Source organism: Fringilla coelebs (genome assembly GCF_963513975.1).
Source record: "Fringilla coelebs genome assembly, chromosome: 2".
NCBI lineage: Eukaryota > Metazoa > Chordata > Aves > Passeriformes > Fringillidae > Fringilla > Fringilla coelebs.
Genome location: NC_140029.1, coordinates 7,798,860 through 7,825,352, shown reverse-complemented (window position 1 = coordinate 7,825,352; position 26,493 = coordinate 7,798,860). Strand labels below are relative to the sequence as shown.

General features: G+C 38.3%; 1 protein-coding gene across 2 annotated transcripts in view; it reads right to left on the bottom strand.

Annotated features, from left to right (window-relative positions):
* Nucleotides 1-26,493, bottom strand: part of CASK (calcium/calmodulin dependent serine protein kinase) — a 188,235-nt gene that overhangs the window by 100,194 nt on the left and 61,548 nt on the right. For both annotated transcript variants that reach the window (XM_084201210.1, XM_084201211.1), the window contains exons 3-5: nt 8,192-8,297; nt 2,339-2,416; nt 956-1,028 (exon numbers count right to left, since the gene is read on the bottom strand). In XM_084201210.1, coding sequence (XP_084057336.1) covers nt 956-1,028; nt 2,339-2,416; nt 8,192-8,297 — 257 coding nt within the window. The remainder of the gene's footprint in view (nt 1-955; nt 1,029-2,338; nt 2,417-8,191; nt 8,298-26,493) is intronic.

The window sequence follows — 26,493 nt, the reverse complement described above, 5'->3', positions numbered from 1 at the left end:
CTGGGTACAGAAGACCAAATGACTCCTCATAAAACCCACCAGTTCAGTGTCTGTACTCTCTCCCCTCACAGGTCACCTGCAGGAGTCTGAAGCACAGTTTACCCTCCCTCCAATCTTCTCTATTCACTAAAATCACTTCTCTAACTGCATCATCAGAGCTTGCTAGTATTTTCCTTAATTCCAACAGTGCTTGACTCACTTTGGATGAAACCAAACTCTTGGAGAAGTGGAATTACTACTTTAGGAAACGACATTAACAAAGAATATGCATATTCAAATTGAAGAGAGTCAAGCCCACTTGGGTTAAAACTCCCAGCTACTTAGAATGAAGTACTTTAGGATAAACTACTTCCATAAATATCCATAGAAACAGCACAAAGTTTACCAGATTAAAACCAATATGTACACACACCAGTCTTAAACACTGCACTTATCCTCCCAAACTTAATTATATTAAAGAAGTTTTCATAATAAGAAATGTTAATTGGACCATCTCCAAGAAGCAGATAATATTACTAATACTGTAGCATTTAAGCCTGTGCATCTCTATGAAATCTTAGTGTGAATGAGGGCTGTCATTATGCTGTCAAATTGATGCCAATAAACTACCAATTCCAGTTTAATTTATGCAATTAATTTATACACACATTTTTCATACAAGAAGAAAATGCAAGCAGATTCCATATGAATATTCAAAAACTAGAAATTAAACTGATTTTCAAAGCATGTTGTAATCAACTGCACATATAATTTGTGAATACAGACCTCCTAGATGTTCTATATTGATGGAATTAGGGTGCACTTCAATCTTATATGACACAGTAAGAGTAAAGACACACTCAGCATAAAAGGGATTCCTTTTCTACAGCTCCTCCCCTCTCTAAATTATAGAAATTAAAATTCAGTACTTTGCATTATTGTGGTGAAGAGAACAAAAGTAATTAAGCCCCCTTACCTTCACATCTCTGTGAATTATATTATTATCATGACAGTAACGTAGAGCTTCCAGTATCTGTCTCATGTAATGACTGAAAAAACAAACATTATGCATGACAAACCTGCAGGAAAAATTACTATACACATTTAACAATCTAAGTATTATGAGTCTAACTGTATAAAATGAATCAACCAATTTAACCTATTTAAATATAGAGATTTTTGTAGAATGGAGTTTATGTTTATAGTAGTGAATAATACAATCTAAAGCTTGAGAATTATTCTGATTGAAGATGAGGGAAATTAGAAATGAAAAATCTGTGTTTTCCAGGTTTTTGTAAAGGTTTCAAACGTTCAATAATTCTGCTTGATATGACAAGGAAGGAAGTCAGAGACTTTGTTTTTTTTTTTTAGTAACAAAACACAAAAGAAGAAAGAAAGAAAAAAGTGAGTATCAGTGCTTGATTTATCTGGAAAAGGACTGCACCAAGGTCTTGACTTGCTTGGTGCAGACTGGAGAGCAACCTCGTTCTCCACTGTATCCAAAGGATGCCCAAAGAGATCACTGCCCACAGCAGGGCCAACACGTGCAGCAGCACCCTGTGCTGCTTCAGAGCATCACTGTGGCTCAGAGAGCCAATCCTTGTCCTCTGGGGGCTCCAGCTGGTTATAGGCAATGTTTTTGTCCATAGGAACATCACAATACACTGGATCAAATTGCTCAGGGAGGCTGTGGAATTTCCCTCCTTGGAGGGATTCTACACCCCACTGGACAAAGCCTTGAGCAGCACAACACAAATGCTGTGCTGAGCCGGCCCTGAGCAGGAGGTTCAAACACAGACATTGAAGTCTCCTCCAACCTGGTTCCTATCATGCTAAAAAATCTACAGTGCTGAGAAAAGCAAACAAAGAATGCTATGGGCTTTAAGCTCAACTATCAAGCCATTAGGACAGTGGATTTCATTATCCTTTTGCAATTTTATAGACTCTTTCATCTTAGTTAATCTCATAAGTGAAAAGGTGAGGTGACCATTAATACAGTGATACATTAGAAAGAAAAAACCAAACCAATTCCATCTAGCAAGACCAGTAAAATTCTCACCCTGCCAGGCAAGTCACTTAATGCTATCATATGAGAGATCCATAAAGGCAAACACAGCCAATCAGGCATTGATGTAAAATACAGTTTTACTCAGTAATCTCATACAAACCTGTAACCAGTAAATGGCAAAATGCTCCAAAATTCTACTTTGATTGTCCTAATTATGGCAATAAACATCTAGATTGTGGAAACAGGATTATTTATAGTAAAATTTTCAACTTTTAGCTAACAGATTGTACAACACTATATTCCATTCTTTTCTATTTATCCTGAGGGATTAATTAAAATTATAATAAATACCTGGCTACAGCCTCGCTGTAGACAAATCCAGCATCTGCTCTCTTCACAATTTCAAAACACAGGTCTGCTCCATCCATACTGCAGGTAAAAAGAGGCAAAAATGCTTAAAGCTGGTAACTACAATCAATTACATAAAAATGCTTAAAAAAATCTATTTATTTCCCTTACATAAATCTTACATAAAGTACTCTAGATACAAGTACAGTGCATTACTCATTAAAACAGCATTTAATGGGTAATCTAATAGAAAATGGCTTGCCACAGGTTAACCATTTTATGTCCCTTAAGTCATGTAACAGTTCTCTAAAAGCATTACCAATACCAAACATTTACTTAATTGCTTAAACTGCTCATTGAACAAAGTGTGCAAGAAAAGTCAATGCCCTGCAAAGAGGACACTGCAATTTAACAATTAGCTCCTGATATTAGGTCAAGTGTGTTCTTATAAGCATTACAAGTGCAACTCTATACTAATGACTGTAGAAATAAAAAAATGTTACTCAATTTGAATTTTAAATGAAGACTTTAAAAAATACTCTGGAAATACAGTACAGTCTTGCCAGTTGGCATTCTCCTATGGATAATTAAGCAGCCAAGATGAGATTTTACAGCTCACAGACACCTGAGAACACTGACAGCCCACATACTATATCACAGGTCTGTAACTTTATACCTTTTTCCTCGTCTCCCTCATCTTTCTGATCACCATACCTCCCACAATGAGCAGCACTACACTTTGGATGCAGATATATTCACAGACCTTAGTCTGAAATTAGCCTGTCTTTTCTCTAAAATGAAAGCAGCCTGGTGCTGCTCTTCTTTTCCCTCTCCTGAAAGAGGAGGATACTAAGATTGGTATCTAGAAATGTTCACAGCCCGGCGGGGCAAGAAGAGAGTAACAAGAGTTAAGAGGAACAATAAAATATCACATAACTCATGTTTAATTAGGCACTTGCAAAAATATCAAATGTAACATGACATCTTCAGCCTTTACACCTTTTCTTTTTACTCTCCACAAAGAATCAAGTGGGAAAAAACCCAAAAGGCAGAATTTCCAGGGCATCTGGACAGCCAACATTCCCAGGGCTGTTTCAGTAAGTTATTCACAATATCAGCATGACTTCTGCTTTGTTATATACCTGCAATGCCAAACTTCTGCTTAGGGAGTCACAAGCCATGTGAAGAAGCTTTAATTCCCAAATAAATCCCTAAGGTCTCCCTCATGCTAAATACACCACCATGTGAATAGAGCACTGACAACTGTAAGAGGGACTGGTGACAAAAAGAAAGTAAAGAGTAAAAAGAGCCCCATATTGCCTAACCTTGTCTGTTCTTCACTGCATCAATACTCTTCTCTGTAGGTTTTACTCCCAGCAGTTTTTCTGTCTGGCACAACTCCTCACACAAAGTCTGCATAGAGGGCTAAATATCACCCAGAGGATATCACAGAGTCCATACATCCCAGAGGATGTAAATATTTTAAAATAAAAAGAAATATAAATATATTAATATGACCCAGAGGATATCACAGAGTCCATACAGCAGCCATGGGGCAGGGACCTGGAATTCACTGGCTCACTGGAAAAAATCCCTGATGTCAACCTCTCAACACTCTCTCAAATGTAGAATACACAAAATGTATGATCAGCTACCAAAAATAAGGAGATGTCATTCTTATGAAGCAGCAGAACCCTTTAGAAGACTAATTATCTGCGCTTTATAACAAGTCAGGGAAATTAAAGATCCAGAGGCACTCAAGCTTTTTAGCAGCATCAATAGTTTCTGTGATATGGAGGGAGGAGTGTAATGTTTTTACATTAATTTTTCTATTACACAAGGTGTTTATAATCAGTATGGTTTTTAACACCTATTTCTACCTTCCACTTACAGATTCCAGCATTTTAATTGAAATTTTGTACCAGTAAATGGCCAGTTTGAATTTCTTCTTGGAAAATATATTTGAAAGTTTTACTCCATTAAGATGAACTCTGCTGGCCTCCCAGGCACAAATATGAGTTAGGTGTACTTTAAGCTCTCACTTCAATTGACCATTTTTTCAAGACAAAACTTTTTTTTAAAGAGAAGATTGTGATTCACATGTAAAGAGGGCTTTTATCACTCCATATGATACAATATATTCAATACATGATATTGAATTTTACCTGAAAATCATGAGACTTTTGTCTAGCTGAGGCTGAAAAAAAGCCAGAGTCAACCTCAGTTATAAGAAATCCCAGAAAATTCAGTACCCCAACAGACTAAAAACTCAGCAATAGCTCAACCACAAGATGACTTCGCAGAAACTGAAAGCCTTGTATGATAAAAAAGCAATAAAGCTTTTGAATATTGATGGAATGAAAGTTCAGGAAGTTTCAAGGTTTCCAACTATCAGCATAAGCATGTGAAAACCACAAAAAAAGAAAAAACGTGAGTTAAAATCCACTGAAGTAAACATACAAATATATTCATGCTGAAGACATAAGTGGATGATGCAAAAAAATTTGGGAAAAATCACAACACAGTCATAACCTGAGAGAATTCCCTGACACCAGCAGAGGGAGCTCACGGAAGGGACATGAACTGACTGGGACCGATATATTTAAAATAAATAGATATACACAATAAGTTAAAAAAAAAATACATAAATCTGCTGTGACACCAGCAGTGACTGACAAACAGACAGCATACTGCATAAGAAATCTGTGTTTTCATATTGGGGGTATGATAGCTTTGAATCTGCAGACCTAATAGGATGTGGCTTACAATTTAATTTATAGATGAAGAATGAGAAAGCTTTAGAAGCATGGCTTCATTTAGGGAACTGAATTATTACTTAATGAAGATAAGAAAAAATGGCCTCAATTTGTGATAGGGGAGGTTTACATTGCATAGCAGTAAAAACTTTTTTACTGAGAGGGTTGTCAAGCATGAGAACAGGATGCCCAGGTTAATGGTGTAGTCACCATCCCCAGGGTTCTTTAAAAGATGTGTAGATGGGGAGTTCAGGGATCTGGTTTAGTGGTGGCCTTGGCACTGCTGGGTTAATGGCTGGACTTGATCATCTTATGAGGTCTTTTCCAACCTAAATGACCCCATGATGCTATACAGCTGCCAGCAAATAACACCAAAAATGGGGAAGAAAATTGCAACTTTATTCAAGAGAGTAGAATTGGCCTTTCCCAGCTGTAAGGCGTCTCCAGAACCTCCAAGGGATCATTTCCTTCAGAGTAAAGAGCTCCTTTGGGGGGGGGGAGGCAGCTGGGATGTGTGTGAGGGAAATAATTTTGCACAGGTAAGAGATCCTCTCTCATTTGTAATGCAGTAACACCTAAATACTTTAAAAATAATATTTTCAGCTTAGCAATAAGGCCTTCTGAGATAGGGTCTGCTTCTTACTCTACACATGCACTTCATCTATTATGGCCACCTACTTCCCTGCAATTTATTAGAGCAGCACCATGCAGCCTGCTGGTAATCTGAGACACAGGCCAGTCTAAAGAGTGCTTGGGCTTGTGTATGAATAAGGGCTTCATAACAGAGCTCATTTTTTGGTGTTAACCTCATTGCTACTGTGCATCTTCATCAGTGCTTCTATGAATCGCAGTTTGATTTTTAAAATGTTTCTTTTCACAAAAGCTTTGAAAATTGGGCACAAATTGTACATTTTCCTGAGTGGTTCAATCAGCTGTTCCCAGCTACATGCTACATTGCTTATTTCACTTGTATTTTCCCTGTATCTGTAGGCTTGGCAAGGTATTCAGGGTTCTCCCAGCAGCTGCCCCATGCAGCTCACAGCCTATGAACAGCAGTGAACCAATGTATCATTTATGTGCAAGTGATGGCACCAAGTTTTAGCTTTGGTTATTCCACACGTTTTATGTGCTGGGCCTGCCTTAGTTTCCATGCAAAGCACCTGGGAGCCCACAAATCACTCATTACAGCTGGGTTTATGTCTCCTCTGCAGATCTGTGTTATCTTCCCCTTTGCAGTCCCTTCAGAGTAACTAGACCCTAATGAAATATATTTTATTACTGTAGACAGAAATTTGCTGCCAATCAGTTGAGCTGGTTACAGTAACAGCATAATGAACGGAAAGCAGTATGGAGGAAAATGAATTACCTACATGCACAGAGATGCTTTTCTGCTAACTCCAAGTTTGTTTTTCTGGTCACAGTTACAGAGTGTGCCCCTAACTGCTCACACTCAGACAATGGAGTCTCACTCCACACAAACACCAGCCTGCTGCTGAATCCCTTTACCAAAGTATCTCCTCCAGCACAACAACACATCCTGCCACAGTCCTTCCCTCCCACATCTCGAGCACAGGTGCTCCTACTGCCTCATTTTCTATCATTGCTACAAAAGACTGATGATTTTTGTGTACAAAGGAGACAAGGACATACATATGATAAACAATCATCATCCCTCAAACAATTTAGCTTTGTAATTCCTTCTTTCATGTGGCCTGAAGTCAGGTGCAGTATTTGTGCAGTAATTCTAATTGTTCAGACTTGCTTTTTATGTGTACAAACATAAATTATAATAGTGTTGTCATTAAAAAATAATTACTGCTTTTGTCTCATATTTCTGAGCTATCAGCATGTTAAAAATAGAAGCAACCCCTTTTTTTTCCATTTCAAAATCTTGTTAATTATCTGAGTATGACTACCCAAGGTGAACATAATTATTTAATAACAGGGTAATTAAAGTGCCTCGGTCAATGCTTTGGGATTTTCAAACTAAAATGCAAGGCAGTATTGAATCAAAATGTACAGAGAGGAAAGCACAGAACAATTATTTCACAAAACTCTAAGTTTATAAACTGATTTAAAAAATGCAGAAGACTTGCAAACAACAAGTCTAATGTTTACCTAATGTTTTTATTGTGGATTTTCTACTACCTCAGTGGTAAAACATGTGAGAATTATTTTTTATGTGGACATCTCAAATCAAATTCTTGGCCCTAGTGGGTAAACCAGTTTTACCTAACAAACCTGTGTGATGTGGTTACTCCAACATCAGCAGCTGAAATCCACCAGAAAACACAATGGAGGAAGATCAGAGAAATTTAAGAGGTACGAATACATATGCCCAGACTGACTAGGAATGAATATATAGGGAGCATAAAAAGAAGAGCTGGTAGGCAGAAAGAAAGAAGATCAAATACAGAACATGCACAAAAAACCATTTCACATGTCTGGTTGTATCCTACCCATTGAGATAAAACCTAAGTCAGGAAGAACTAATAATTTTCTCTCAAAGAAAGAATGTGCTAATTTCAGGGCTGCCCCTCTTCTTTGTTTCTTGATGTTGAATAAAAATACCTGTCCATTGCTGAAAAGTCATGTTTTGTTCCTTCTTACAACTAAACTTTTACATTCAAGCTCTCACAATGAATCTTGTAGACCAAAGCCTCTTTTCATATATTGTGAACAGGTATATTGATTTACAAGAACACTTAAAAACACCAATAACTTTACTTTCTTATCTAGTAATATGAAAGCAGTGCTAAAGAAGCAACAGCGTGGAAAGAAATAAATAAAATTTCACAACTGGAACAAAATACCCTCTGTTACCCAAAGATGATGTCTACCAGCAGATTTCAACTTGTTCTCTTACCTTGCAGCCATCAAAAAAGACCATGCCTGTCTTTGCAAAGCTCTGATTTTCACCGCTTAGAGAGTGGGAGAACTTTTTTTTTATTTGGGACAACCTGAACTTGCCAGAAATAAGTATTTTCAAAGTACTCAAGCCCTCTGAGCTACAAAACCTACAGGTATGAGCAGCCACACTTTCAGGATTTTATTTAGCAAATGACAACACAGAAAGGTGGAATCAAGGAGAGAAACTTACAACTCAAAGACCATATAAAGCATTCCATCTGAGCTGTATGTCTCCAACAGTTCAACAATGTGAGGATGCTTCAGCATGTGACAAATACTGGCTTCTCTCTTCAGATCTGTGGAAGATAAGAAGGTAGTTGCAGATTAGCTATATATTCAAGCTGTTTAGAACACGATGTTTGGAAATACGTACACATTTGAAATTTCTAAAAAATTCATTAATCTTTATAAAGAACTCTGACAAGATGATATTTAATTATGCTTAATTCAAATACTCACATATCTCTCAAAATTTAACAGATTCTTGAATTCATACATTAATAGAAGATCTCCTTAGTCATAGACTGAAGAGCTCTACAGAAATAAGTTCCTTGAAAGTACAGTTGCAGACTACACTGAGATTTCCATCCTAAATATTTAACAACATTGCAGAATTACCTCCAAATGCAGAAGACAGACTTTCACCACACTACAGAATTATTAATAAGTGGAGGTCTCTAAATCCTCTGCTCAAAGTGAAGTGAACTGGAGCAGATTGTGCAGGGTCACACCCAGCTGAGCTCTGAACATGTCCAGGTGTGGAAACTCTACACGCTGCCCAGAAAACCTACATCAGTACCTGATCATCCTCAGAAGTAAAGAAGTGTTTTTCTTATGGTTAAATTTCTAGCAGTTTACTTCTTCAACAGTATTTATTTTTAAATCACAATATATTAAATGACACTGGCATAAATTTTAATCAGCATACATTAGTTTGCATCTCTGCTCTATAGAAGAGTAAATAAAGCAGGAAAAGTTGCAGCTAAAAGAAGAGCAGAAACCACTCTGAAATCTCTCAAAGCTTAAAAGATTTTGTTTTAAACAACACTTTTGCTTTTTCTGATCACAAATCAATCATTCTGCACAAAAATAAATGCAAAAAACCAAACCACACTGAATTAATTTTCTTTCTTCTTTGTTGAAACAATGTGGTATTTTTGTTATTTAATCATCCTTAAGCTTTTTTTTTTCTTTTAACTACCTCTATTCTAGAAAGAATAGCAAAATCTTGAATGCATAGCTCTGATGATAATTTGATAAGTGAGGAAAATATCAGTCTGAATACTGAAGCAGACATTTTACTTTTCTATTCTCTTTCCATACAATTGGTCATTGTTCAAGAATGACCGACACATGCATTTATGGAGAAATAAAAATATCATTTCTTGGTTTGAGAATATTCACCATATAATTGGGCTACACTAGAAAGAAATTTACAATGCACTATTTTCACATGTGTCCTCTTACACTCTTAATATGAATCAATTATATTGAAAAACGCAAGCAGCAAGATGAAGATTCCTTTATGTGAAGCATTTAACAGGTAACAGATTTATGCTAGACTCTGGATCTTTCAGCCATCTATAAATTCAAATGAAAAGCTGAGATTTTGGAAATGACTGAATTCCAATCCAAGAAAAATGTTCCGATCGACAAAGTGCAAATTTCATTACCAGAACTTTTATATAACACCTGCATTACCTGTCCCCTCTTTCACAACCTTGCAAATACAATCTAAAAGCAAAATGACTGAGCAATCCTTTAGAAACCATCATGTAATGACACCTTAGGAGGTGCAAGCAGAGCAGCAAACAGAAATATCATTCAGTGATGCAGAAGAAATTTTGATAAATAAATTAATATAAAATTTGGCCTTTATTTGTCCATCTATTTATTTAGATTAAATTCTACAACTTAAGGAAACAGCAGTGTGTCTTTCACTATGGAAAATACATCATCAGTTCTTACACCACCTTAATGCAGAATACTACTAAAGCCACACTGGAACCTCCCCTTCCATCACATTAGGCAATGATTTGACACTAAATGGTTCCCATCCCTGTCCTAGGCAGAGGTTCATTTAAGTACACATCCAGTCCTTTCCAAACAGGATCAGAGATGAGCACACTGAGGAGCAGTGTAAGAGAATGAAAATCTGTGATTCTGTAAATGACTATGATCTTCAGAAAATTGGCTGCTTTTATTTTGTCTCTCACTTTGTAACAACTTTAATGCCACCACACTTCACTGTGGATCTGATACCTCTTTCAGCTGGAAAGGCAAGTGAAAATATCCAACATGAAATTGCAGGAAAGTTCTGCTTTATTTACAGGCAAAAATTGTGTTCAAAATAGTTTTTTTTTGGCTGCTCCCTTTATTAATATTTTGTGGGCTTTATTTGAAAAGAATTAGAACTGAAAGGAAGAAAGTATATGCTGCCATTTTCCTCATTCCTCTGTGTAATATTGGATGAGTGCAGCAATTGCTCAGACTGAGCACCACCACACGAGGAAGGAGAAACAAAGTGGAAAATAAAATCTCCAAACAGGAAAACAAATGAATAGAAGTTACAGAACAAGGCTTTTTATGACTAAGGGGTCTTGGGGCTAAGAGCAGAACAAAGTCCTATTTCAAACACAGCAGGGACTTGTTCAACAGTAGCTCTATTAAGAAAAAGAAAACAAGGTATAAGGAGGCAGACAAGCACATACCACACTGATTCAACAAAGCCACAGGGCAGTGAAGAGATGATGGATTCTGAAGTACATTTGGACCGTGACCCAAAGGTTGAAATAAGTCATGTTTAAGACCAGTAAAAAGGAAAGGGGAGGAGGAGGAGAAAAGGCAGAGATGACACATATGTTTCATTGTTTGCACTTAAAAAAATGACATCAGCATCTACTCATTCCTTTAGCAAATGCTTTTTCTAGACTGAATTAAATTTTACCTCAAGTCAAAAAGGTAAATAAAGTCCCAAGTACCCACAGACACATTCTGAATCCAACACAAATCCAAGCAGATGCTCACTTGCACCAGGTGACGGAGGATATCCCAAGAAAAATCCCATTACTGTCTTGTGAGCCACAATATTATCTGAGGCATCATTCTGAATACCACATTGTATGAACTATTTGCTACATCCTGTTAAGTTTTCTAAACTTCTGCTGAGTACTTGAGCCACGTTGTGTAGTAGTAAAGGTCCCAGACACATATCCCATATTCAAATTAGCCTTTCATACTCCAGATGCCTACAAAAGATTCAAGACAACTCTAGAATCTTGCCAATGGAGCAAGATGGCCTTAAGCAGCAAGAGGTGATGTGTGATTTAGTAATGGCCATGTGTCCCATATTTACAGCAGTCTCCTCCACTAGTAAACAAAATTTAGCTGAAATAACACACCCTGCATGCCTTGGAATCTAAACCAAACTGTCATCTTTTATTGGCTGGACTATTTAACTTCATTTGAATCCTTTCTGAACCCTTCTTCTATTCATTCTTCTCTTGTTCTTGATATGGCTGAAGAAATTACTTTCTGGTTCATTCCTCAAGCCTTCCCTGTCAGGACTTTTTTCAAAATTAAACATAATTGACAACAATGATAATAAATAGAACTGCAAGTTTTAAAAGCACAAATTTTAGAAGTTTCTCTGCCAGCTGCATGAAAGGTATTGTTACACAAACAGGAACAGGGAAAAAGACCTGGTGTTCCATTTAACTTGTTTAACACACAGGCTCATACTTTACATCATAATTTAAAAAGCATTTACAAGCTATCCTTTTACACAACTGTTACCAATAAATATTCCAGAATTTCAGTCTGTTTACAAAACTTTGAGGGTTTTTTTAGAAACTGAAGACATGTTAAAGTTTCCATTTTAGACCTAGCTACTTATTTAGAGAGGCCCTCAAGTTGTTTAAAGGGCAGGAAAGTTCAGACTTCAGTAGTAAAGAAGGAAAGTTCTAAGATGGAAAAGGGAATTCCTAACCATAATCAGCACAAAGAGAAAATGCAGCCTCATGTGTGGATAGCGACACTGAAAGTGAATTGCTGGAAGTACTAAAAAAGATAACTGCTCCATATAATTGCACAGAAAGATATATCAGTCTTTGATAAAAAACATAAAACATGAGTATCACTTAAAATTCCCAGGGGAATTAACAACCTAATATCCTACACATCTCTGACAATTCTGGCAAACACCTAATTTCCTTTCAAAATTTGATACCCAAGGTTTTAAAACATCTCAAATACACTGAACATATTTTCAAAGTATGTTCATGGAAGAATTAGATGATCTCTAGCAGCCTACATAATAGCACCATTTCATTATTTTAAAAGTGATGTGCACAGACTGTAGCAGCCCCATCTTTTTTTGGGACAGACAGCTCCAAGTTTCTTAGCAAGATGGAAGACACATGTCATTTTAATGTGTACACAATTCATTTTTATACATACACCATTCTGATTTTCTAGTTTCAGTCCTTTAAAGGATTAGTTTTCCAGCCACAGTTAGGGTATGACAGTATAATGAAAGAAGTACCTTCAACAGTAAGCTTCTTGCTAAAAATGCTTCTATATGTTTTGTACAGCAAGATATGATTATTTATAACTTAAATAGATTTGGCAGTACTAAGTTTTAAAGGGAAATCAATATGCTTTGTTCACTTGGTGATGTCATTCTCACCAACCAGCCTTTGGTGAGCATCATGGAGAAGCTCCTGATCACCCAAATGGAATTCTTCCAGAAACAGCTAAACTGAGCTGTGTGTCTTGAAATGTGCCTGATGTGCCACCTGAAGCAGGGACAAGGGAGGGACTGAGATCTCAGCCCTAGCTGTTTCACCCTACACACAATTGTCCTGTGGATTATTAGTCTTTGCTAGATGTTAAACTCTCACTCAGCTGGGCAGGGGTAGGAAATAAAAGTAACAAGAACAAAAAAACCTCATGGGCTGAGATACAGACAGGGAGATTGGCTGAAAATAGCTGATAAACAAACAGCCTTGATGAAATTAACCTATTTTTTGCACATTAAAAGAAGATAAACATGAACCAAGAAATTTCCTCCACCTTTTCATGGGCTTACCTCCACTCCTTCCCTTCAGCCCCTCCAGCCCCAGCTGTCAGGGGTGCAGGGGTGAGGGCCATGCTCAGCACACTGCAGGCTCCTCTCTGCTGCCCCAGCAAGGGTCCTCCATCTGCTCTGCCATGGTCAATCTCCTCCCTCCCTGACCTTGCTGTGCCCTCTTTTTGTGTTTCGGACCCCTCCTGAAATGTATCTGCACACAAGCGCCACACACGAGGCTGATGGGTTCAGCTTTGGCCCACAGGGGCTGTCTGAGGCCTCTTCCCACAAAGGCCGTCCCTGCACCCTCCTGTTATCAAAAACATACCACTTACATTTAATCCAGGCCTAATTCCCTTTCTGCTGTGGACACCACACACCTCTGCCTCAGATGATCCTGTAACAACCCCGTGGAACATCCTGCACAACACCAAATTCCAGCTTAACCAACCACACCTACCTCAGGTCACACTTCCAAAACCACGTGAACTTCCAGGGAAATACTGACTCAAAAAATTTCCCCATCTCCTCTCTTTGCCCATTCTTGCTGCTCTGTGAAAATTACTTCTAGGCTCTATTCTTCTAATAACACATCAGGGAAGTCATAAAAGCTCTCAGTGCAGCCAACACACCACAACAGGAACGCGCAGCTGAGGAGGAACATCCTGTATTGCCGCTGGCAGTGAACTCCCGTGCTGCTGCAGAACCACAGCAACGTTTCAGCCCCAAAGATTTGTTCTTTTTAAGTACTTTTTTTTTTTCTTCCAGGAGAGAGTATTCCCCTTTCCCTTAATTAAAACAGCACTTGCTGTCTTCCTGGGATATGTGAGCGATTCCTCATCACACAGATACATCTGACCAGTTAATGACTCCTTGCCTCAACGAGCACTAAAAGCTCCTCCAGCCTCTCCTCCCACACACCTTGGGGTGGCTGAGGCTCTGGGGTAGCCACACTGATTTAACTGCTGGCTGTTTCCCCCTTCATCCCACACACATTCCTGCCCTCTGTTCCAGCAGCCTGCAGCTTGTCACACCACACACCAAAACCATTTCAGTGTTAACACAGTTTAGAAAAATTTAAATTTATTTTTGTCTCCACTGGCTCGCTGTTTTGCAGTTTTAGCAGGGGAAATGGCTCATGAGCAACCTCAATTATGGAACTCGACTTAAAAGAAAGAGAAGGAATATGGAACAAGTAACACCTCTCCCTGAAAGTGTCTCCACTGTCACCAAATCCTTATTGCATAATCCATCTGTACCTTAGCAAACATGCTTGAAACATGCACCAAAAAGAAACAAATTCATGTGGCTGTGGGTGGCCCTTGATAAAAACACCACAGGAATCAACAAGTACAGTGGAAATATGAGAGAATCCATCTCCCACCAGTATCTTTTGTTTTAAGGCTACTGTAGTATTTGTAAACAAAATGCTGGCATGAAGCTAGAACAACAAAATGCAGTTACAGTTAATATTTCCCTTTCTGAGACCTCCATGAAGAAACCTATGGAAATCATAATTTTGTGGAATTAGACTTGGCAGATGCTTGCTAAATTCTGAGTTACTTTCACTTGCTACTCTATTCTTTCTCAGTGTTTGGACACAAATACAACACATTAATGGCTTTTTAGCTGGAGCTGGGTGTCTTGGGAGACTTAAAGGCAATTTTCCTTCCTCAATTTATACTCTGTCAGCTATGATGAACACGAAACTGGGTGTAAAAAACCCCCACTTTCCTCTCAACTTCTGATACATCCACCAGACTTGTCCAGAATCAAGTATCTGACAGACAGTGTAAGTTTCCTTTTAGTCACTTCCTCATTTTTTACTGACATGCAAATAAGCAATGCTTCATAAATAATATGGTGTATTTTAGGAAATTAATCCACTTGAACTAATAAAAATGTTTAAGAATGCCCAAAAGAGTATTTAACAGCTGCCTACTGCAGATAATCTAAGCCCATTTCATTTAATTAAATGGTAATTCTTAGCAACTTTTTGCAAAGCACTCACCATATTGAAAAAATATCTACCATTTTTCAAGGAAGAACAAAGATTAGATATCTTTCATCTAAGACTTTCTACATTCTGTGTCTTCTTGGTTAATACTCAACAGCAGGTTCAGAGGTAGGGGAAAAAGGGAAAGAGGAAACATAAGAATGTGAAAGTAAAACTTTCTGGATTATTATTGTTTTTTAATTAATTATATGCACAGTCTTTTCTCTACAGCAAAGCAGCAGTTTCTGAAGTGCTTCACAAACTCAAGAAAGAATGTAATAATCAGAAGCATGGTTACAAACTCCATAAATTAATTTAAAAAGGAGTAAGGAGGGTTCTCTCTGTTGTGAGGTTGGCCTTCCAAATAGAAATGGAATTGTTGCTGAAGACATTTTACAACCTGCGCTGTAAAATCTGAAACACTTCTAATGTTGCACTGTTTTCAATAATTAATGAAAGGAAATTGAAAATAGCCATTGACTCTCAAGTTGTGATCAATCAAGTTATGAAAGCGGGCTCACTACTGATATCCACATTTATTAAATCCCACGTTCCCACCTGTTTCCCAGCACTGTGTAACAGCCTGAAACCCAACACCTTCCCAAGTACCATGGACCACAGGATTTTACACTGCAAACCACAAATTTAAACACTTTATGATACAATGAGTTCCTTAAGAGTGAAGTGCAGCAGCAGATCTGTCAAGAGTACGCTGTGAAATTTCCTTTCAAACCAAACAAAAATAAAACAGAGAAACAACAGGCCATAAGGTGTGTATTTGATAAAAATAATTCTACATGCTAGCTGGAGCACTGAACTGGCAAAATTCTCACCTCTATGGTCACAGAGGACTTCACTGAAATAATTGCAAGGCTGTAATTTCATGAAGTTACACTGATTGTGCTTTCTTGTACTGAAAACTAACACTTTAAAGCAGCAGCCCCATTAAATGCAGCAATTGTTCCCTCTTTTGTCAGCTCCTTCTCCCCTCCTGCAACATCTTTCCCTTCATGCTGGTGCAAAGCTTGCGCAACTGCACCACTAACACAATCAAGGAATGATCCACCTCCACTGCAAACAATCCTTTTCCCTCTGCACTTGGTGGAGCTCCCTCGTTGAGCTGTTTTTCCACCAGACTGGTTCTGGCTAGTCCTGGGAACTTGCACCAACACCTCTGAGCACAACAGCGTTGATAGCCTGGCAACAGAAACCAACGGCCAGATTACAGCAGCCAAACACATTTGACAATATGTCAAATCTCAACAGTTTGTACAGTGCTCTCCTTCTCCTTACGAGTAAAGAAGCCACAAAACCAGATTGCACAATATTATCAGGAATTGCTAAGTTGCCTTAGTTTTATGTTTTCATATGTTTAACTGCACCTCAAATTAAACTGAGACATGAACTTTAGGTCAGGTGATATTTCCTTTCCCCCTCTGCAGTGTCCAGTCTGTGCAGTTCCACGTGGACACGAGTCCCTGCAGATTTCTCACTAGGTGGCAACGCAGCTCCAGCTTTGATCCGCTGGAGTCAGCAGCTGAACACACAGGGAGCCTGCATGGATTCAGCTGCAAAGAGCTTTGTGTTTGGCCAGCTCTGCACCCTTGATCTGACTAATGACAATTACAGTTCAGGCCTAAGAGCAGAGAAAAGATGCCACTCAAAAATATTTAAGGTACAGCCAGTGCTAAGTGCCTTTTTTATCCAGATTCTGTACAAGACCAGTCTCTTCCAACCAGAGCCCTTTGGAGCTGAGGGCAACACACCAGTATCCTTCTACACTACACACATTGAGAGGTGTATAAGACAACTAGAATCATTTACTTCTCTCTCATAAACCAGAAATTCTTCAGTTAATCCACAAACTATAACACAGAGTGTGTTTATTGCTATTAAGTCTAGCAAAAAGCTTTAGAAAGCTAAAACCTGCAAGTAGTCAATTTTAAATCACTGGAATTTCTCCTTTTTTAAAGGTTAGTCACCCAGAATGGAGTTCTTTGTTTCATTTTTTTGTACATTTGTTTGTTTCTAGAGGGTTCTTTTGGCTGCAGGTGTGTGTGTACGTATGTGTGTGTTCAGGGTTTCTCTCCAGCCTTTGGCCATGGCAGTGCAGGCAATGTGTTATCTCAGAACGTGCTAAAAGCATTATTACCAATGTTATGCTTAGATTGGCACAACGTTTTTGTGCCAAACGTTGATATCTTTTGGCCAGAATTCACTTAGGCTGATCAGGTTAACTAAAGGTTATAGACATTGCAGTCCTTTAAGTGAGTTTTTAGTACTCATGTACTAAAATGTAATGACATTAAATCAAGGAAGTGCCCTCGGAGGCAATGGAACATTATCAAGAAGAGGATGTTAGCTGATCCTGATAAATTAAGTGATTTCTCTTGCTGATCAGGCTAACATTTGAAGGTTCTTGGGTTTTCTTTGTTTGAAATGTCTTTTCTTCTGTGACTTAGCCTTTACTTAAATGTAATGACAGGCAAATTTACTTTTTGATATTAAAAAATAATCTCAGTTTTACAGGAAAAACTCTGGTATTTTAAAGATCCGAAGGAAATCTCTTCATAACACATTCAGCTAGTCTAGACAAACTGTCTGTAACTCCTACTCGAGGAAGGGTTAAATAATCCATTACACTGCTTCTGCTGCTGAACACTAACAGTCAGGAGGAACACCCCAAAGGCACCCACAAAGGGAACTGACTGCCTAAGATGCTTCTCTCATGCAGATAAAATGTACTTGTTTGCTTTGATCAAAGTTTCTTTGGTCTTGAACTGCTGGGCTCTGCACAGCCAATACGAAACAAAACCAGTTGCACACTAATGCTAGAAAGGAAATCATCTACTTTGCTCAAGTCTAGACAAACCAAGCAGCACCAGCATCTAAAATGTACTCCAACTCCACAGTGCCACAGGGCTCTGTGACTGACAGCGTTTTAATGGGCAAACAGCTCAGGTTAATTTAGTTTTTCTCAGGTAAAATAGTACAAGTTGCAGTAAATGCTGCTGTGAGGGACAGCTGAATTCTCAAAGTCCCTGCACAGCACATGGAACTCAGCACAAACAGCACCTACAGTGCACCCTGAGTAATAGACAACTACCTAGCAAATGTAAGAATGATGCCAATTCTGTTCTACTTGGAAATTGTGTAGTGGAATCATGTCTGAATGCTGGAGAACAACTACCTTAGCAAAACTTGTTTTCTGGTTCAGTGACAGAACAATGTCAGGAACCAGAAAATTCTTCTTAGGCAGTAATAATCCAGGATATAAGAAAATTTAATTTTGGTTTGTTCCACTTCTGCTCATGCTTCTCTTGGCAATTATTACCAAAAGCCGAACATTTTTTTGTTTTCTTTGTCAACTGACGTGTTATAAAGCAAGTTTTGTAAAACTTGTATGCATGTTTTAGTTCAGTCATTAAAAAAATTCACTACGGGATGAACTTTTTAGCAGCACTTTCAGGATTCCATACCAACAAAGTTTTAACTAGACTTGCTGCTACTTACCAAATAGCCATAAAGTACTTCTGCATACCAAGTTTATAATGCTTTTAAGAAGCACATTGTCCCTTCTCTGCCTGTGCAGTTGCAACACTCCTCCAAGCCTCTGAAACCAATGCTCCTAAAACACACTCCCCCTCCTTTCATTCCACAGAAACCAGATGCTAATGATGAAGGCAGTGCAACTGAGCTCAAGCCTGTTTCTAGCAACATTGAGGTCACAGCTCAAGGAATAAGGTTTTAACTTGCCTGATTTGTCTCTGATTTTACAAGACGCTGAAAATACAAATCTTTACAGACTGTAACTTATGCTTTCCTTTCTAAAACAGATTAAGCTGACAGAGGTAACATACCCCCATAAAGAACCAATCCAGTGACAATTTTGCCTATTAACTGAGTCCCAGCACAATTACAGGTCATCAAAAAAATATTTTCTGTCGTAACATTCACACACTTCTCATGTTATTTAAAGGACAATATCTCTTCAACAATACAGACAGGAAGGGTTTTTCTTCTTAAATCTCAGCCTAGCATTAAGCAAATAATATTTCATTCCCCTTTTTTATTATCTGTTGATAAGCAAAAATCACCTAAAATTCATACTTAGCAAAAGTTGAGTTAGAACACAACTAGTTAGTTTGATCAGCTAAAAAAATCTGTGACCTTGGGAACTTTATCAAAGTAGGAGATGGGGCTTGCAAAGAGTACACCCGCATGGCTTTTTACCTTACTTTTGAGAGAGTTTCCCAATGCCTCTGAACTTTCTTTCATGTAATGCCAACAGCAAAAATCACATTGTAATACACAATTTCCTTCACTGTCACAGGGCATTTTGAAGGACTGACATGGATATATAAAGCTTTGTAGTAGCCAGCTGGGAATAATGGACTGCTCCTGCTAGACAGAGCGAAGATTGTTTAAGTACTTGCATATAAACCCTTTCAAATTGAATGAGCTTTCTCAGGTGCTAAAATGTTTGACTCAAATTTGTTCAAATTTCTTTCACAAGGGCCCAAATTTGAAATGATGATCTATTAGACTAGGAACAACAAAATAAATTCCACCTGTTTTTCTTGCTCTAAAGTGCAAAAGCCAACAATGAGCTTGCATATATATGAAATTATCAAAGCATATATCCACAACTATATTTTAGAGGTCCACAGAAGTAAAATAACTGATAATAATCTGTATCCTCTCTGCAAAATAGCTTTACAAGAGCACTGTAAGAAACTGTTAGCAGGGTTCTTTTGTTAAAATAAACCCACATTTCCTTTCCTCACAAGCTAAATGCCTGTCATGGATAAAGAATATCACTGACATGATAGGGTACATGGAAATGTAAAACGTGACACATCAGTCATCTGAGTTAAAGAGGGCCCTGACCCATTCCAGAGGCTTTTTAGAGCATCTTTCCTGTCTGTATAACAAAAATTAAAGCTCTCTTAACATGACAGTGCACAACTCCCACACTGAACGCAGCCTTGTCCGGATTCTGAAAATAATCTGAAGCACAGGGAGTTGCACAAGGTGTCCTCCCCACCCTTTCTTGAAGGAAGAAGCAAACAGTATTCCAGAGCCCGACCTCCCTCCCCCACAAATCTCTTTTGGTGAAGCAACCTGTCCAGTGTGTCTCAGGCTGCACAACCTGTTCTCATTCTCCAGAATGCCGCAGCAGGAAAACAAGAAAACAAGGCAGGGAAGGGCAGAACACTCCACTCAGAAAGGAGATGAATTATGCACCTGCTACTTTGACATAAAACCTCAAATTTGCAAACCCATGAGCTGTTTATGCAGGTTGTATATGCATCTGCAACAGAATTAAAAGTCAGCTCAGGTCCTAGCAGAATTTATGAGCTTAAATGCAGTATATGCACAGCAGTTCTGCTGCTTCAGGGCACAATGATACAGAAGAGTCTCTGCCAGTCAATACCTGGATTAATAAACCATGATGGACTTGAGTTAGCACCACATAGAGTCGCCTCAAAGTCACAGGAACCCTGATTCTTGAGGATTTATCAGCCCAGCTAAACACAAGCTGTGAAAATGCCAATGAACACCCCTGAAATGGAGTGCCTGGAAAATGGGGCTGACACTCTCCAAAGAGTCAGCTCTGGACTGGTGCTATGGTAGAGCTCACAAACCTTGACAGGTAATAAAAATACACTGTACATGTTTGGCACATCCAAATGCTTTCTAACAATAGCTGTACTATTGCACCTGTTTTTTCTTATGAGCTACAGTACACCTCAGTCTCCATTTACATGGAGAATTAAGACTTGACTGGTTAAATCATCCTGCTCCATAAATCATCAGTCATGAACAACTAATTAAGGAAATAAAATGGCCTCAGAGCACAGAGAAATTAATACTATATATATGTGTGTACATATATATATTTATATGCTATATATTACAGTCAGTTTGGCTAGCCTATTCATAATTCCTAGGTAAGTAGGATTTAAAAACAGCCTAACTGCATCATAACACTCTTAAGCTGAAAAAAGAATAATTAAAGCTCAACACATTTTTTACAGCTTTGAGCCTTCAGCATTGAACCTAACCCTAAAGCTTTGAACTTTTCTGCATTCTTGAAAATTTATTAAATAAACTGGCTTTCCTCTCCTTTTTGTTTCTCAAATGCCACAGAAAATCATGAAACTGGAATCCATTTAAGCCTTTTGTTACCACAAGCAATATTATTCAAGCGATACTTGGGCCAACTTAAGCACAATCATAGACACAAAAGTGCTGTGTGCTGTCAGCAATGAATACTGGAATCAAAGCAAACAACACATCTGCCATAATCCATTTTTAAGAGTTTTTGCAAAAACACACGTACCAAATAAAACTTTGAGGACATTACAATGGATGTTAATGAAAGTAAAAATGGAAGTAAAAATGTAAATACTGCACAAACGTAGCAACCATTTCCTCTATAGAGTATTTTCTTTGTTTTGTTGTTTTACAACTGCAAATTTAACTTTAAAATACTGCTAAGGTTCACATGATAAAAAGGACACAAAACCAGTAGCCTGCTAGTAGTCATGAAATCTGACTCATCGTCTCCGGTTTGAAAAAGGATTTTGAGATACAAATCTATTATTTACACACAGTATAATTAACAAGCAGAAAAAACTCCCAACCTTGTAAGAAAATTTGCAAAAGCTTCAATTCTTTAAATTGAAAAGTGAAATAATTTTCTTCTTTTTCTAGTATACAGATATCCCTCACTGCTATAACACATGTTCACTGTACTCACCTGATACTACAAGTTACAAAACATTCAGCAATAATTGAAGTTTGATCACTCTTTACATGGGTAAAATCTGATCGAGAATGGACTTGGGCATTGAAATAACTCATCAGGATAGCATCAGATGAAAGGGCAAAAATCACTGACTTTCTATAATCTTTCAAGATCTAAGGAGCCACGAAGTTGCAAGAGGATCCACCAGAGCCCTGCCCAGACAGGAGGCTCAGGCAAGGCCCAGAACAGAGCTGGCTTGTTTGAACAAGCTCTCCTGAGTCCTGATCCCTGAAACACACAGTCCTTCTTGGAAACAGCTCAGGTGGAGAGGATGCCACCAAAGCCAGCTAGCAGATCTCAGAACACTTTCCTGGACAGCCTTTGTGCAAAAGCCTCCAGACCAGATGAAAATGACAATTTACACCTCAGTAATTTAGGAGCACAACAAAACTGCTTCTCTGTCCCTCCCAGAGTGCTTCAGAGAACCGACAGCTACCAGGATCTCCATTTACACAAACAAGTAACAACACATACCACATTGCAAAGTAAATTAGTGTTACATCACTGTAGTCCTTAAAGTCTCTAAATCTTGTCAGGAACTGGGCACTTCTTCAACTTTTCCTATATGTAAATGTCAAAGTGACATCAATTAACCTACTAATAACAGGAAGGCTGTCTGCTGCCAAACAGGCTCCATCCAACTATGAAAGGAACAAGATTCCTTAAGCTCTCACAGTCTCAGACAGCTGCAGTGGAAAGTTCAATCTGCAGGGGTACAAAGCCAGAATCTGATTCACCCAGAGATGTAAGGAACTCTTACCTTCTCCTCATTAGTTATAAGAAGGGCAAAACAAAACCATGCACAAGTGCACAGCTATGCACCCAGTACCTACAAAACATTAAGTGGAACAAGAGTAGGGTGATGCAAAACTTAGAAGCTTTGTACCAACTGATACAGGAGGGCAGAATCTTTGATGACATATAAAACAAATCCTGAAATTGGCCTTATCTCAGCAAAGCCAGTGCCCCCACATTTATCAGTTCCTACTCACTACAAGCAACCTCAGAACCAGACCAATTGTACTTGATTAGTGTTTGGGGCCAGCAGACAAACCAGGACAATCACAAATACAGAATCAAACTGAGGCAACAAAGCATGTACAGGTACTGGAAGTCCAAGGCTTATTATTCAGAAGAGTAATTGCAAATTCAGCAAAACAAAGGCCTGCAGAATCCTCTTTACCTGGTCCAACTACTGGTCCAGAGCAGCTACTTCTCTTGTGCAAATCCAGCCATCAGTTTGCAAAAGGCAAAGATAGTGAAGTGCAGCGCTGAGAGCAAGGAGGAATCAAGTTACTGCAGTGCCACATGAGGATACAGATTTGATTCAGGATCTGAACCTGCCTTCCTATCAGCAAACAAACTGTCACCACAGCATGACCAGCTCTAAAGCTCTGTTCTACAACATAACACGTCTAAATGCTGACACAGAAGAGACACAATTTTATAAAGAGAACTTCTCTCCCCATCTGGGTTTATAACACCGAAGAAACCAATTTTTCTTGCAGCAGTTATTGCTACATGAAAAACAGAAAAATGACTTCAAAATGTAAATTATTTTTATAAAAAGAAAAAAACCCTCTAGAATAGATATTAAAATATTATTTTCTTCCAAAGATCTTGGCACATGTAAGTGCCCTCAGTCCTTAGACCAGCATTTGCAACGCAGATTAAGCTGCCCTGAAGCTGTGAATAGCTTTGACTGTTACTGTACAGCCCATAATTCCTCACTAGTTACTAAATACAACAGGACCAAGGCAGAAGATTTGATTGTGTTATAAAACACAGAAGGATAAGCAATGAACAAAGCAGTGCTCTGCATCAGCAAATGACCAAGTCTTCACATAGGAGTGAAAAAGCCAATGAGTGGCCACTGGGATGGAGACCAGGGAAGGGGAGGGATGCTTTGCCTAAGTTTTAATGTGTTTGTTTCAATACCAGAACCAGTAATTAAAAGTTTGTTAACTGACAATTAATTAAATTGACTGGAATTTCCTTCATATTAGTAAACTCTTAATTTGGGTATGTGATGGGCAAAAGTGAGGATGATGACACAAAAGGAGCTGAATTACCTTCAGTAATCCAGAATAAGAGAAGTTAACCACACAGACAGACCACATCAACTAAACAGGACATGACCAAAACAAGGAAATTGGTGGCAAAAAGCCTGGTAGCCCAGACCATTTCTAGAATGAAGCGCATATTTTCAAATCTTTAATTGGTATTTATTTGCTGATCAGTCCGACCAAGTAGACAGGAACACAGATAAACTACTATTTATTGCAGTTCTGGTAAGATTTGAGGCTTTCTCCACTCCCTCCATTGTGATACCTTGTGCATGCACTTCCTCCAGCTAGGGTACTTGTGGTTTAAGGCAAAAAAACCCCCAAAAAACCAAAAACCAAACCCAGAACAATGCCTATAAGCTATTTAGGAAAGAACTGAGGTATCAGCCATGGCTATTTACAATACATGCTCCTATAGTTCTTACTCCAAAAACCCAGACTACATTCCTGTCTTAAACAAAGTCACTGGTAGCCCTTGGAAGAAGTGAAAATCTCTTCTGTTTTCTGACCATCTCTCACCAGTTTATCTCAGATTCCAGAATAACACACAGCACACAGAATTATCTTCCCCTAAAGGGACTAGCAAAAGTCTCAACTGAACAAACTCAAACTATGTTTCCTTGTTCTTTCCCCCTTAAGAGGACAATTCCTCTTCAACCCTAACAGGTTTCTAAATAAGGCACATTTTAAAAAGGAAGCAAGTCAATCAACAAGACAGTAAAGACCAGGAGATTTAGGATGCAAGTCCTCTCTTCACTCTTCCCCCCAACTTGAATTAAAATAAATCAGCCCAAAGGTAAAGAAAGCACCAAAGCAAATGCAAATGAAGCCACAGGAGTGCAGAGTAAGGAAAGTGGAATGAAGAAATAGAGCTTTGCCTTCCCCTTCAGCAGCCAGGATCTGTTCAGTTCTCCTGAGGGGGAAGGGGAGGATGCAAAGCACTGATACTCACCCACACACTGCACAGATAGTGACATCTAACAGTCCTAGATGTTACCATCCTACATTTCCAGGAAAGCCTAGCTCCTTTACTGGTTCTCCCCTTGATCAGATAAGCTATTAGAGGTGGAGATGGTGGGTGCCCTATCAGCCTGCAGCACAAGACTGGCTCTTGTAGAACTACAACATCAGAGATGAAAAGCTTCTTTGCAAACCTGTCAGCCCCACCTGTCCAGGCCCTGCTGGAAACACAGGCTCCAGCCTGGAACAGCTTTTCAAAGAGAATGGAGGACACAAGAGGATACAGCCATGATAACCTGCACAGACCTGAAAAGAGATGTGTAACACATACATACTGTAACAAACATTTTTGTGGCAGCAACTTGGATTTAAATCCTAATTTGATTTGGCAAAGGAAAAAAAAAAAATCTACTTTGCTCAGGCAAAGTAATATTTTGTAAGTAATTTTCACTACTCATAAAGCTATGAACTAAGGCAGTATTTTCAGTAAGACCTGCAACTGTAAATTGTCACTATATCACAGGCAATGTTAAAAGTGACAGACATTAAGAAATCTACAGCAACTGGTTCTGTCACAGTAGATAAAACTATATTTTTAAAATTTAATTTTATTTAGTCTTCTAAAGGAAATCAAGAAGCTTGGGGTTTAGACTGCTGACTGTGCTAGGAGCTTTCAGTGGAACTTAGAATATATTTGTAAAATAATTTTTTAGTTATTTAAAGTATTAAAATTAAGTTCTTATTTAACTGCCTTAACAAATGCTAAGACACTGAACCAACAAAACATTTTTAGCACCAGCCTCTTTTGCAATTGGGCTTTTCCTTCTACAGCAACTTCAAAAAACAGAAAAAAACCCCTGACCATTGAATATTGTAGGCAAAAGAAATACATAGAGCAAACACCCTCCCCCAACCAAGAAACACACCATAAATCTTACTCATATGAAGTGATCTTAAAAAAAAACAACATCCTATGAAAATCTGTGTCATAGACTTTAAGTAAACCAACCATAGATCACAGTGATTTTACTTACATTGCCAATTTACTCACTGTCACTGTGTGTATTTGTTGGCTGGATTCATATTAGGGAATCAAATACATACAATATATTCAGTGTGAGTAGCCTGTCCCTGGTAAATGTCATCATTAAAATAAATGGCTTGTAGCTGGAAAATGCCATGCCAGAAAGTGCTCAGTAACACAGGTCTCTCTCCCAAAGTTACTGCTCATACATGTAGTAGTTTTAAAATACAGAACCAGAAAAAAAATCAGTGCAGTGTATTAAACATAAAATTTAATTAATATAAAACATGTTCATTCAAGGTTTTATTAAGTGAATTTTTACTGAAAATGTAACTGTATAGACAACAATTTATTGCTTGTACCTAACTTCTTTCACTCCATTAAAACAAGTAATATACTGGAAGAAAACTGATGGTAGGGATGGTAGAACTCGAACATCAGATAAAATGTAGAAAGTATTGAAGAAACAAGTTCATAGATCTCCTCAGAACTTTCTGGTCTTAAGACTTATTTAAATTTTCATGCTTCTCTCGACTGAGCAGCAAAAAAGCTTCAGTATTCTAG